A 12,241-nucleotide genomic window follows, 5' to 3' on the forward strand; every position below is an offset into this window, starting at 1 on the left:
TTGTTTTAATAAGAAAAAATAAATAAAGGGGCAGAAAAAACATTTTAACACTTTAAGAGCAAATTGGCTTAATTTCTTTTCACAGGCAATGAGCAATGAAAGCAGAAATTACCCAAAAATGAGAAAGAAATAAGTAAAAAGTAAAAGGAAGTGACCTGAATATTAGTATAAAAAAAGTTTAAACACAAAGAAAGAAAGAAATGACCTGGGAAAGTGTTTAAAAAATCAGAATGTTGTAACATAAATTTAAATATCTAATTATGGTAATTATAAAAAGTTTTAACTTAATTTTCCAAATCTACTCATTCCTTGCAATATGGTAAACATTTCTTGCTCATAACCTTTTTGGCTTTTTTGTTGGTGTTTATTTGTTTGTTTGTTTTTTAAGAAACTGCACCTTTGCTTATGGTTCAAAGGTTTTAAATATTTGTGAAAGGCATCTGACAGATGCACAAGAAAAGTGATGTTGCTCCAGGTTTCTAAAGGTTAATAGAAACAATATTGAGTCTGAGAGTTGCATTTTGGACCTTGGGAACTCCAGGAAAAGCTGTATGTGGACTTTGAGTTAAGATAATCGAAATTAAATAAAATATATATATTATATTATTATTATATATAAAAAAAGGATGTTAAAAAGGCTAAATATATGGACTTGGCTCTGACAGGTGCTTATATGAAAATACAGCTGCTCTCCTTCACTCCAGGCGCCTGGCACTTCCTCATAAACTGAGAAATGTAGCCGTCTAGAAGTGATATACATTCCTGCAACTTCCTGCTTTTGATCATCATTTACGACTCAGTGTAAAAGTGTTGACTTGCTGCTACAAGCGTGCTCTTTGTGCCCTGTTACAATCTTATCACAAGATCAACTCCAGATGAAAAATAAAAGCGCTGTGTGGTGCTCTTATTTGTTTGAGTCGTTCCCATGACTCTTCCTGAAATATGTTTGACCTTGTTTGCGGGGATGTAGGAGAACGAGTCTTGTTTGGTCCCAGGAGGAGGAGGAGGAGGAGGAGGAGGAGGAGGAAGGATGGGGTTGAAGCTCCTCAGTGAATATTTAAGATTTCACGTCATCCTGCTCAGTGGCCGGGGACTCAGACTCAGCTGGATCCTGCTGCTGCCGGCTGTTAAAGTAATTATAAGACATTACTCTGACTGACTGACCACAGAAGAAGGAAAAAGGGGGGCTACGCCTCGCTGGAGACCCTGCAGCGCCTACAGTTATTTCTCAAATGTCCTGAGACGACTGTGTCGTATCAACAAGAATTCACTCAGTATATTCTCTGTTTCTGTGGGATTTGCCACTTTGTAACTTTTGAATAATGAGGATAATCTTAAAGAGGGTCATTTAAACTTAAAGTACAAAAACACATTTGTCTTTTATCCCTGGTGGTTTCTAGTCAGACTGATTATTTTGTTTTTATCTCCATCCATCCATCTGTCTTTCTGCCAAGTGGGCCTATGAAGTGGAAGTGAGGTTTATTTGTGGTGCTCACAGCATTTCATTTATCAAACAGGAGCATCTCTTTCACAAACAGGGCCCAACATTAAGAAAATGCTCAAAAAAGCAACCATGCACCACTATACAAAAATAATTATTTGCAAATTTCATAAGAATCATAGATAAACTTAACCAATTGCCATTATTGCCACTACTGGTTCTAGTATTTTGTTGTAGCGCAGTTCTGTGTGTGTTTTTTACAAGTCAAAGTACATAGTATAGTCCCATCCTTTACCGTCACTCTATTTCATTACTTTCAAATTTATTAAAAAGGGGGAAACTAGAATCTAATATGTGTAATGAAATCTGTAAAACTGTCAGTTGTTATAATTTATGTGAAATGTCATAAAAATGCTTTTAAAAAATATCATAGTATAGTACATCATAACAAAAATGTCATTTAAAAATCCTTGTTTGTCAGCTTTTCCAATGCAGCCCTAAATCCTATGCTGGCTCCCTAAAAACACTCTCAGTCTTCAAACCTTTAAAAACTATAGAGCTGAGATTTTTGTTTCATAAGCTATAATATGATCAATTTAGCTGTTAAGTTTCGGGTCAAGCCACACAAGGTGTCTATTGAAAACTGAAGACCTTTTTCTTTTTTTCTTTTTTTGGTATATATACTGTAAAGGTACCGTTGGCTGACTGCGTGCTTCAATAACCCTAAAAGGGTTGCTTATTTGTGGAGATTATCTTGCTGAACAAGACATGTCAGAAACCTTTGTTTGCCACAGAGTTCATGTTCTTCAACAATGCACTTATCAGAAATATAATGGAAAAATCCCACCTGCTTTTTGTTGAGAAAACCAGGGCAATGCCAAAATGCTGTAGCTCAAAGTGTCCATGTGCCTATGTATAGAATCAAAAAGCAAAAGCAAAATATTCCCACAACATTGGCTAAAATTACCTACACGTTGCAATGTTTTAAAGCAAATGTAACCCAGTGACAATACAAGGTTAAAAGAAATCAAAAATGTATTAAAACAGCGTAATGTCCATTTACAAACAGACGGGGAAAGATCAGCCAATCAGGAGCGTTAGTCCCGCCCCTAACTGAACTTGAATGACAGGTCACGACGTCATTGCGTGATACTGCGCGTGAGTATGTGCGGAAAACAGAGCAAAAGGGCATGAATGATGGCGACAGGAGAGAAAGGAGTAAACAGACCGAATTAAAGTTGAAAGAGTAGATAAAAGTTAAAGTATCAACAAGTTAACGAACCAACACAGACGACAAACTAGATAGAAGTGACCGGGAGTTTGGGAAAAGTCCGGTTTTGCCCCTCTGTTTATCGCGGTAAGCTAGCGAACTGCGCCATGCTAACGTTGCTAATAGCGTTTGCGGTGCTACATTGCCTGAACGTTTTTTGAGTGTTGTGGGAAGGTTTATTGCCCCAGCACTGTGGTTATTGATTGCTGATAGTGTTTAAAGCACAAAGACGTTAATTAGCAGCCCTAGTGCAGCTAAAAGTAGTAACCTGATGCTCAGATTAGCCGAGTTCAGCAGCATTATGTGTGTTTTCTTTGTTTTAAAGATTAGCTGAGTGAATTTCACTGCACTGTTAGTAAAGAGAAGGTAATTAAAAATACCAGATTGGTTGGTTTTTGTCGTAATTTTATTATTATTTTGAGTGTGAAAATGTGTTTGAATTCTGCTGTGGGTAGATATAGTATTTAATGTTTCTGATATGTCTATTTTCATTAGAGTATGAGTGTTGCAAACAAAAGCTGAGCTATTTGAAGCATGTATCGCCTACCATTTTTCCTAATGTAGGATAAAGTGTAGCCTGATGCTATTGCAGATGGTTACTATAGGCTGTTTTTGAATTAGTACTACAGTGTGAGATTGTATGTGCTGGCTCTACTGTATGGTGATTCAGTAATTGAACTGAGATGTAAAGTTTTGAACTGGAGTGTGATAAATAGGCCTGAAAATGTTATCATTGTGTATTATACAGCATGTGGTGCTTGGTGTTACATGGTTATTATGTTTTAGTATGGTTGTTGTACAACATATAGACATAGAACAAAATCTTAAAGTCTCGTTTGCACAAACAGGTCAGATCTTATGGACAGTGTGAGAACCAATCAGAAGATCCCTTTCCGTTGATGGCGAGCCTCCCAGTGTGATCCTGACAGGACGCAGAACTGACCCATCGCATACTTCACCTGGTAGGACATGTCCAGTTGCCTGGACTGCTACGCACACTTTCAAGAGTGCAAAACTCAAAAAAAAAACCAAAACTCCAAAACTGTTGCAGGAGCCGTGACAAACATTTTAAAGGAGCACCCCTGGCAGTGGATTGACTAACACTAAAAGTGATCACAAAGCAGAAAGACTTAAAGGACTATTGACAAAAACAAAAACAAAGACTAATTTATTTTAATAGGGCCCGTTTTTTTCTGAATTTATTTTTATATATCACTTAGCTCCTTGTGAACCTAGCACAGTCTTACTTACTTACTTACATTTTTGATCTAATGTTCAAAGAACATTTTAAGGATGTTTATCATTTCAGATAATGTCTGTGAGGTTAAATGCGAACTAAGGCGTTAAACTTTGCATTGTTTGCATTGTACCATTCTCAGAACATTTTTAGAACCAAAAATTGCTATCTTGGGTAACAGTTTTTTTTCCCCCACAGGTAGATTTCACTGGGGCCTTTACTTCTTTACCTGAGTTGATGATTCATTACAAATGACAGTGTGTTGAGTATTTAAACAGGTTTATAGACATACGGCACATTTTTCTCCCAACAGTATTATTTCCTCGTCTCCTCCCACGTCTCCGTCAGCCGTCCAACACATAGATATTGTTAAAGGCTGTGATTGAGACCAGGTTACAAGTCAGCCCATGACTCACTCAAGTCACATTCAACATCGCCAACTACGTAATGCAATCTGGCTGGAAACTCACACACTCACACCAGAGAACATTCCTCACGTTTAACCTTGGGGTGTGTGAGTAATGAGGCATGAACCTCCAATGTGTGTTTCACCACTTAAACCGCAAATCTTTGTTTCATTTCCTGTCACTTCAGGAAATTATCTGGAAAGAACTGACCGAGGAGAAACTTTAATTGAGCTGTCGGGAGCCAAACAGGATTCCTTGAACGACTCCGCTCTATGGCGTTTAGACCTTTCTTGTACTTTTGCATCCAAATTGGCTTTTTTATAGGGTTTAAAAGAATCTGCTTTGCTGCCAAATGTTCTGGAGTTTGACTCCTAACATGCAAATCTTTTATAATGTATTGTCAGTGTCTCCTGGGAAGCTGATCATAATGAAAGATTTTGTTTTGTTGTTAGAAAAGCATGTGTGTTAAGTCAAGTGTCAGCCCCACTATGTAAAAAACAACAGCTTTAAATAATGATGCCTTCAACCGAAAGTGAAGAATTGCAAACAACTTCATTTGAACTCCGTCGACCTTTACTGGAAGCGGAGCTTTTCTAATCTGCTGGAGTTGTTTGTCATTTCTTGTGGTGTCATTACAACTTAGCTGATGAAGGCCAGTCCGAGTGTGGTTAAAACACTGGATGAGAGGTTGGAGTTGTGTTTATGTTTTCTTTTAAACTAGCCTCAAAGATTCTTAGAAAGTTACTTTAAACTTCGTTTCCTCTAAAAACCTCAAACTATGTGGCTGAGAAAAATGAAGATGATGCAGAAGTAAACTGCAGTTCAGCTCCAAGACAGAGTAAATCTCCTCAACAGCCTGGTGCCAGAAACTATTTTGGTCTCTGTAGCTAATTTCAACATTCAACTATATGAGGGGTGGATTCATATATAATTCACTTGTTTACATTTTATTTAGGCGTAAAGTTAATGATGCAGAAAAGACAAAAATTGGTGCAAATCAATTCATCAGAATGCAGTAAATTAAGTTTTTTTAGTTTTTGCTTTTTTTTTTTTACTCACCCGTTTATATATTGTTATGGCATAATGTTACACATATTTAAGAGCTTGGCCACTTTGAGTGACAGGCTGTCTGTGAGACGTTACTACAGTCTGTGAGTCAGATCCATCCTCTCGTTCAAATATGGTCACTTCTGACTCTAAAAAGATGGCGACAGTCGAAATGCCGAACTCAAGGCCTCAAAACAGCAATCCACCAACCAATGGGTGAAGTCACAGTAGCCACATCCATTATTTATACAGTCTAAATAAAAAAAAAAACAACCTGTTTGATCATCTTAGGATGGTTACTCTGGGTGACCAGCTTAAGGTTTGTTTTGGCATAGTTTTTGATGGTTTAACCGGTCATACCAGCTTGTGATAGTTGCTCTAGCTGGTTTATCCATTGAAGTTCCTGTAAAATTGAAACCAAATCAGTGTCTTTGAGTATGTTTACTACAATAAAAACCAATCAAGTCGACCTCACTGGCGCTAACCGAAGTTACCAGGATTTATCATCCGGGGACCATGAATGTCAGCACAAACTGAAACCATAATACATCTAATACATGTTGTGATGATATGACTAAAAACAAAGAAAATAGCCATAACTGTCTGCTAGTGCAGTAAAAAAAAGTAATTGTGCCATTCATATCAGATGAAATGTGACTGTGGGATGGAGCCTGAAACCGAGGAGTGCATTCCAGGGATGGACTCTTCCCAGTCAGTCTCTCCATCATTGTGTTTGTCAGCAGCTGTGGTTCCTCTCCGTCCCCCCACGAGGCGAAGTTTCAGACCAGTTGTGACTCATGTGCTAGTCACTGCGAGATCTCAGTACTCCCAAGTTTTAAGGAAGCTTCGATGACTCGCTAAAGCAGCCTTGAAGGAATCGTTTTTGAGAAATAGCCAACGCTTATTTGAGTTAGATGATGTTAATGACGTTTACTAGAGCCAGCAGATTAGCCAGCTTACCATTAAAGATAAAAGGCCAAGAAATACTGCAGTTCATAATGGCTCCGTGAAACCACAACTTGTTTTTACATTTCTGTTGATATATAGATTACATAAAATGTGAGCTTGCGTCGTGTTTTTTTCCATTTAAAGAAAATCGTGATATATGTTTCCCCCTGCTTTAAGTTGGCTGTCAGGCTTAGCTAAGATAAGCGCTTTATGGCTGTAGTGAGTGAGAGTGGCATTAATCTTTTTAACTGGTGGCAAGATAGCAAACAAATGAGCTTCCCGAAAGGAAAAATTAAATGCTTTACTCATCTATTCCTATCGTCTACTATTATCATTTATTTCTTAACATTATTATATTGTCTGCACTCTGATAAAGTTGAGTTTGTGTTCTTGACGAACATTTATAAGAGAAGGAATTACTTTATAAAACTTCAACAAACAATCTTGATTGTAGCTCTAATCTTAACAGGGGAAGAAATATGAAATTTCAAAGTATCATGCCTTCTATGTGCAAGTATTTCAGTGTTATTTACTATTTAGACAATTGTGTGTTTTGGCGCTGCCTGGTGAAAAATTTGGAAAACTGCAGGCTGACAACTAAGTGTATTGAAAATGAGTTAAAGCTGTAACTTTCACAAATATTTGTTAACCAAATAGTATAAATGAAACAACTTCACAAGTGTGTAAATCATCTCTTTGTTAAAACAACATTAGATATTCAAGTTTACGACTGACAAAACCCAGGGAAAATTGTCTAAACACGATGCCGTCATCAGCTTGTGCCTGTTTACTTTAGTAACTATTTTCATAACTGAGAACTGTCAGAGGAGAATTTGCTGGCTATTTTCTGTATTAGTTAGCTAAACAATGATCATATTTGGACTCCTAAAAATGTATTCAATGATACAGCTTTTTATGGACTATATGTGTGGGAACTCCATCCTAAAATTGGTCAATTTTAAAGTTTCACAGGCATTTATCTGCCTGTGACTGACACAAGAAACAGCCAAGATTTAAGCTAATTACTACATCCATCAATGTCGACTTATCAGCTGCTTCAAAACATTAAATAATCATTTTAACTGCTGTGATGAGTGACACACAGCACTGCCTTTTAATAAACATCACAACATATTCATGTTACTTGTATTTTATTATTTTTTGCAAAACAATCATGTAATAAAAGAATCCAGGGTATTCAGGGATTATAGGACTATGTGACGTTAAAAAAAAAAAATCTCACAATGGGAAATGAACTACATAATAAATACAATCTTTTTAAACACTGTACAAGATGGTGTGTTACTGGAGGTGGGCCTCATCAGGCCTCTAGTAACATGCAACACCAGTTTCTACTGACTTGGTGGGTCAAAATCCTAACTGTGACCAAAGGTAGGTGTCCGGGGGGGAATGTTTCAAGCAATACACACAGTACAGGCTGAAATATGACAACCGTAGGACAAAAAAAGGCAAAACAAAGTTCATAAAGTCCAGATATCTTGTGTTTCTCTACAGGTTTCCTCATGCGTCCAGGCGTTCCAGTCGTCTTCGTTAAGTCGAATAATCCTGCAGGAGGACAGAAGACAATGACTGAGGAAAATAACGCAAGGACAGCAACAGACAGCTGCAAAGGTAAATCAGTTAATCCAGGGTTAAGTTAGACTTTGTAAGATTTTATTAGTGCCACTTGAAATTCAACTTTGCAATGACCGAAATTGAAGAAAAACAAAAAGTGCCATCAACTGCTTTGTGGACAGCTTTGCCAAAATGTTTCTTGTAACATTAAACATGACTTGGCAATTTCGTTTTACCCGCTTTGTATTTGATATTCCACTGCCTCAATTTTTATCATGCAGAGTTTGAAAAACTTTTTGCATAAAATACACAAGTGTTGTATGCAATGTCTTGTACTGGTTTAAGCTGCGCTGCAAAATCTTGTTTAAATTGACAATGCTCATGAATTGCTAATGCAAAAAGCATTTGGTAAATTACTAAAAAAAGAAAACCAAAAGAACTTCGTAATTATTTTGAGATTTAACAATGTAATGTCATAAAAAAAAACATTCAAACATTGCATCCCATATCTGAGCATTTTCATACTTTTATTACAAAATGTTTTGGGCATTTTGGACTGTTAGTGAGAAAAAAAAACATCTGAAGATGCAATCTTGTTCTGTGAGAAATTATAACATTTCTTCATTATTTTCTGACATTTTAGAGACTAAACACCTGAGAAAATAACAGCGAGTTTAGTCACCAATGAAAATAATCTTTAATTGCAGCACAAACAAAAGTATTATTAAATCAACAAAGAACTCCACTTACAGCTCTCGGTTTCTTGTTAACCTTCATGTCAAATCTGCAACAATGAGAAAGAAAGGGCTGCATTAGATATTAACAGATCATAAACCTCCTTTTAAAGGGAACTATTGTGAAAAGCGCAATCACTACTGTATCATGAAGAAGCCTAGAAACAAGCCCATAACAAGAACGCTATATGACCATGTGTTTGTTCTTGTTTGTGCACAAATCTGTAGCCAGCCCAGCATCTGACAACACCGGCAACATTTGATTTGGTTGCTGGAGTTGGGGGAAGCACATTGGAAATGAATCTGGGGGTCAGAACGATATGAAAACACCCCAGGGACAAGCAATACGATCTAATGGAGCTCAGAGTGCTGGATGCATTCAAAATTAAAGAATGAAGTGTTGGACATGCAGTATGACTGAATAACTAGTAAACTCTACTAAGAGAAGCAGAGAGAAAGAGAGAGAGAGTTGGGAAAATGGTGGAAAGGTCGAGGATGGGGTTTGCAGCAGGCAGGATGTGAAGACCGGCAGGAGCAGAGAGTAAAAATCAGACTTACTCAAAGTCATAATCATACATGGCAGAAGGACTGGGGGGGCAGCATTAGGGGAAGGAAGACAGCAGCAGCTGTTAGTTCACCAACCTGAGTCTAAAGCCCTACGTCTACATAATACTGCAGTCCGCACTTTACAGAGTGAGAGAAACGCTCCGTCACAGTGTGTTAGGTGGAGCACCTGCTGTGTTAATATGCCACATTACACAGTTCAAGTGTCAACAACAATTTGAGTTAACTAACCAGTCATTTGTGAACTGTTAATAACAAAAACAGCCTTTCCATCAAGTATTCAGTGTGATTACATGCTCTTAAGTCAATGCACAACCTTCAAACCATGATTGGAAAACAAAAAATACCACATTGGCCCAAAAATAATGTCTTTCCCCAGGAAATTACATTGAAATATTCACAATATTGGATTTATTTTTTTTTTCACTTGGAGAGAAAAGGGGTGAGGACTATTTTATATTTGGACTAACAGCGTCTCTGGGAAACTTTCCAAACAGGACTGGTCTGAAAGTATTTGATATTTTTAAGCCCACCCCACCCAAAAAATCTTCTTTAAAAAAAAAAAAATTAGGATCATTTTATATTTGCAAAGTGTTGACAAAAAATAAAAATAAAAAAAGATTTATCGACACATATCGCTTCTGAATAGTTGAAATGATTTCTAATTTCATTTGTACTAATTTTCCGCAGTATTTGGACTGCAGTCATTCTGTTGTTCTCAGCTAGTTAACCAAAAAAAAAGTTAATGTGATGTGATGAGCCTTTTCATTTTTATCTTTCTGGTGGCCAAAGTATGTTTTTAATGGCCCAAATGTAAACTACTGTAAAAAGAAAAGCCTACAGAAAAGGCAATTTAACACAACTTAACACGGCATTCCTTCACCGAGACACTTCAGTAAATGAAAAGATATTAAACACACATGAACTCCAGAAAAAACACTTTCTCAGAGTAACCTGGTTTCTTGTGAGCATGTAAACACACTGATCTGCTATGAACTGAAGGAAATCCTGAGAATGGATATTAATTTACGACACAATCAGAAGGGCAAAGACGCAGAGATTAAACAACATGCTGTATCTTTATCGTGTACCTGTGTCTGTTTTTGTTCTTTCTCTTCTTGTGGCTCCCGTGATGGCTTCCTGAGGAGGAAGAGGAGGCAGCTTTCTGAGGCTTTAGGTCCTGCAGCGTTGAGTCCACATCTTCCGTGTCCTCCTGGCTGGGTTCGTTCTCTTGGTTCTGGAGATCTGGCGAGGCGTCGCTTTCTGTGCCGCTGCCTGCCTCACCTGAAGGGACCCAAATGAAAGCAAAACCTCACAGTCAGTAAGTACTAAAACTATGAAGATCTTTTTCAACACTGACTGGCCTGCAAAAGTCACAAAACCAACTCACGTTTTTCATTCATGTGATCTGGTATCCCACCGAGTGCACATACTGCCTGTGAGCCAAAACAGAGAGTGCAATTGCATTAGTTTTTTTTGTCTTTTCATGCAGAAAAACTCCAGTGAGAGAGACACTTACTGCAACTGATGTTACGGAGGACTTGCTGAATAAACGCTCTGCTTCCTTGAATTTCCTATTCCTTCTATCAGTCTTACTGTTGGAGTTCCTGTCAAAATACCAAAAGTGTGGTTAAGTGATTTGCTCATTTTTAAATGGGATGACTCAAAGTTCCCACCAAGCACCTGCTCATTACACTTTAACGGTGCTGCAGCATTTCCTTTGTCAGTTTTCAGCTTATAGCAAAGCTTAATAGAAAAAAGTTGCCTTGCATTTGTTAATTTGGAATTTTATGATATACTTACTTTTGGTTGGTGAGGTATCGATCCCATCCTCTGATAATATTGCCATACATCTGGGTGTCTTCTAGGTAGCTGCCTTCAAATGCATATATTTGTCTTTCCAAGTTTACCAGCGTTTCCTAAGATATTGAAGACATGTTAAAAAAACAACAACCATGACTTAATTGTGACTAAGCAGTGAGTGCCGTGCAAATACAATCAGACAGGTTTTTAGACATGTTTGCGTGAGTCTTGATATTTGATTTTGGGGTTATTTTTGATGTCGGGGAAGCAGATAGAAATGAGTCACCTTAGCTTCAAGCAGAACAGAGATGCCAGGCAGGTGGGTGAGAAGTCCAACTACTACAAATTCCTACTTTCCTTTTCAAATTTTGAAACATACCAATCCAAAACATACTTGAATACTTGAAAATTTAAAACTGAAAAAATTTAGATTGGAAAAAAAACCATTGGATTATGAAGACATTTCAGTTTTCGTCCATCTGTTTAGCAGTCAATGAAGGTTTTGTTTTTGTTTTTCTCTACATTTTATTTATTTGATGTGCAAATGTACTTATTTCGATATCACGACTTTTATAATGACAACATATGTAAATACTGCATGTATCCAACAAAGTTTTGGGAGAAAATTTGTCAACAAACTCCAGAGGATGGCAGTGGTGCAACATTTAAGATGCACACTGCAGCTAAAAGCCGAAGAAGAAGAACATAACGCGAGAACTTCGCCAACCAGGCGGCGGCTAAATTGAAGCTATGCTAGTTAGCACATTCACTGCAGCAATGCTAGTGAGCGCAAAAAAGGTAATGCTTATATTATAATATGAAATGTTTACGAAAAACGTAGGTGTTGTAATCACAACGTACCATTATGGTCAACGTTTGTCAGCCAATATAGTTACGGTCGCTGCTGTGCTGTCTTAACGGTAGCTACCCAACGTTAGCAACTGCTATCATTAGCCTAGCTTTTAGCAAGGCCTCGGCTATCAGTCGCCGCTGTTGAAACGCGGTTTATTTTATTGTTAAAAAAAACACTTAACGCCGGTTTCATCTTTGACGAAATTACGGTAACTCACAGCGAGTTCTTGTTTCCTCTTCACCAGCTCGGCGAGCTCCCGGCGGGTGTCGGGGATCTGCGGTGGAGTCGCCTTCGCATGCATCGCCATGGTGGATCCAACTATTCTAGAAACAAAACAGAGGCGGGTTGGAGAGCATAAAAGA

The 12,241-nt window shown here is 37.7% G+C and overlaps 1 protein-coding gene and 1 long non-coding RNA gene across 3 annotated transcripts; one reads left to right on the forward strand and one right to left on the reverse strand.

The window, feature by feature from the left end:
- Positions 1-2,599: 2,599 nt before the first annotated feature.
- LOC148186673 (uncharacterized) lies at positions 2,600-8,074 on the forward strand. The gene is made up of 3 exons (XR_015779473.1): positions 2,600-2,798; positions 3,560-3,673; positions 7,866-8,074. It is a non-coding gene; the product is annotated as an uncharacterized LOC148186673 (long non-coding RNA).
- meaf6 (MYST/Esa1-associated factor 6) lies at positions 7,485-12,229 on the reverse strand. 2 transcript variants are annotated; one of them, XM_088090382.1, is made up of 8 exons: positions 12,097-12,229; positions 11,027-11,142; positions 10,743-10,830; positions 10,614-10,659; positions 10,315-10,507; positions 9,218-9,247; positions 8,676-8,709; positions 7,485-7,916 (listed from the first exon to the last, which is right to left on the reverse strand). In XM_088090382.1, the coding sequence occupies exons 1-8, from the start codon at positions 12,184-12,186 to the stop codon at positions 7,902-7,904; spliced, it is 612 nt and encodes a 203-aa protein (XP_087946508.1). In that variant the 5' UTR covers positions 12,187-12,229; the 3' UTR covers positions 7,485-7,901. The 2 variants fall into 2 exon arrangements, with proteins under 2 accessions (XP_087946508.1, XP_042363167.1); XM_042507233.2 differs by lacking the exon at positions 9,218-9,247.
- Between the last annotated feature and the right edge of the window lie 12 nt (positions 12,230-12,241).

The sequence above is a fragment of the Plectropomus leopardus genome, chromosome 17, assembly GCF_026936395.1.
Source record: "Plectropomus leopardus strain MGB_pleo_1.0 chromosome 17, ASM2693639v1, whole genome shotgun sequence".
In the NCBI taxonomy this organism is placed as follows: Eukaryota; Metazoa; Chordata; class Actinopteri; order Perciformes; family Serranidae; genus Plectropomus; species Plectropomus leopardus.

What these genes read in the sequence shown, in the direction of transcription:
- meaf6 (XM_088090382.1), bottom strand. Translation starts at nt 12,186, where the DNA reads ATGGCGATGCATGCGAAGGCGACTCCACCGCAGATCCCCGACACCCGC. An exon ending in CCTCCGTAACATCAGTTGCA is followed by an intron (nt 10,660 to 10,742) that starts GTAAGTGTCTCT and finishes TTTGGCTCACAG; the next exon opens with GCAGTATGTGCACTCGGTGG. An exon ending in AAGAACAAAAACAGACACAG is followed by an intron (nt 9,248 to 10,314) that starts GTACACGATAAA and finishes CTGCCCCCCCAG; the next exon opens with TCCTTCTGCCATGTATGATT.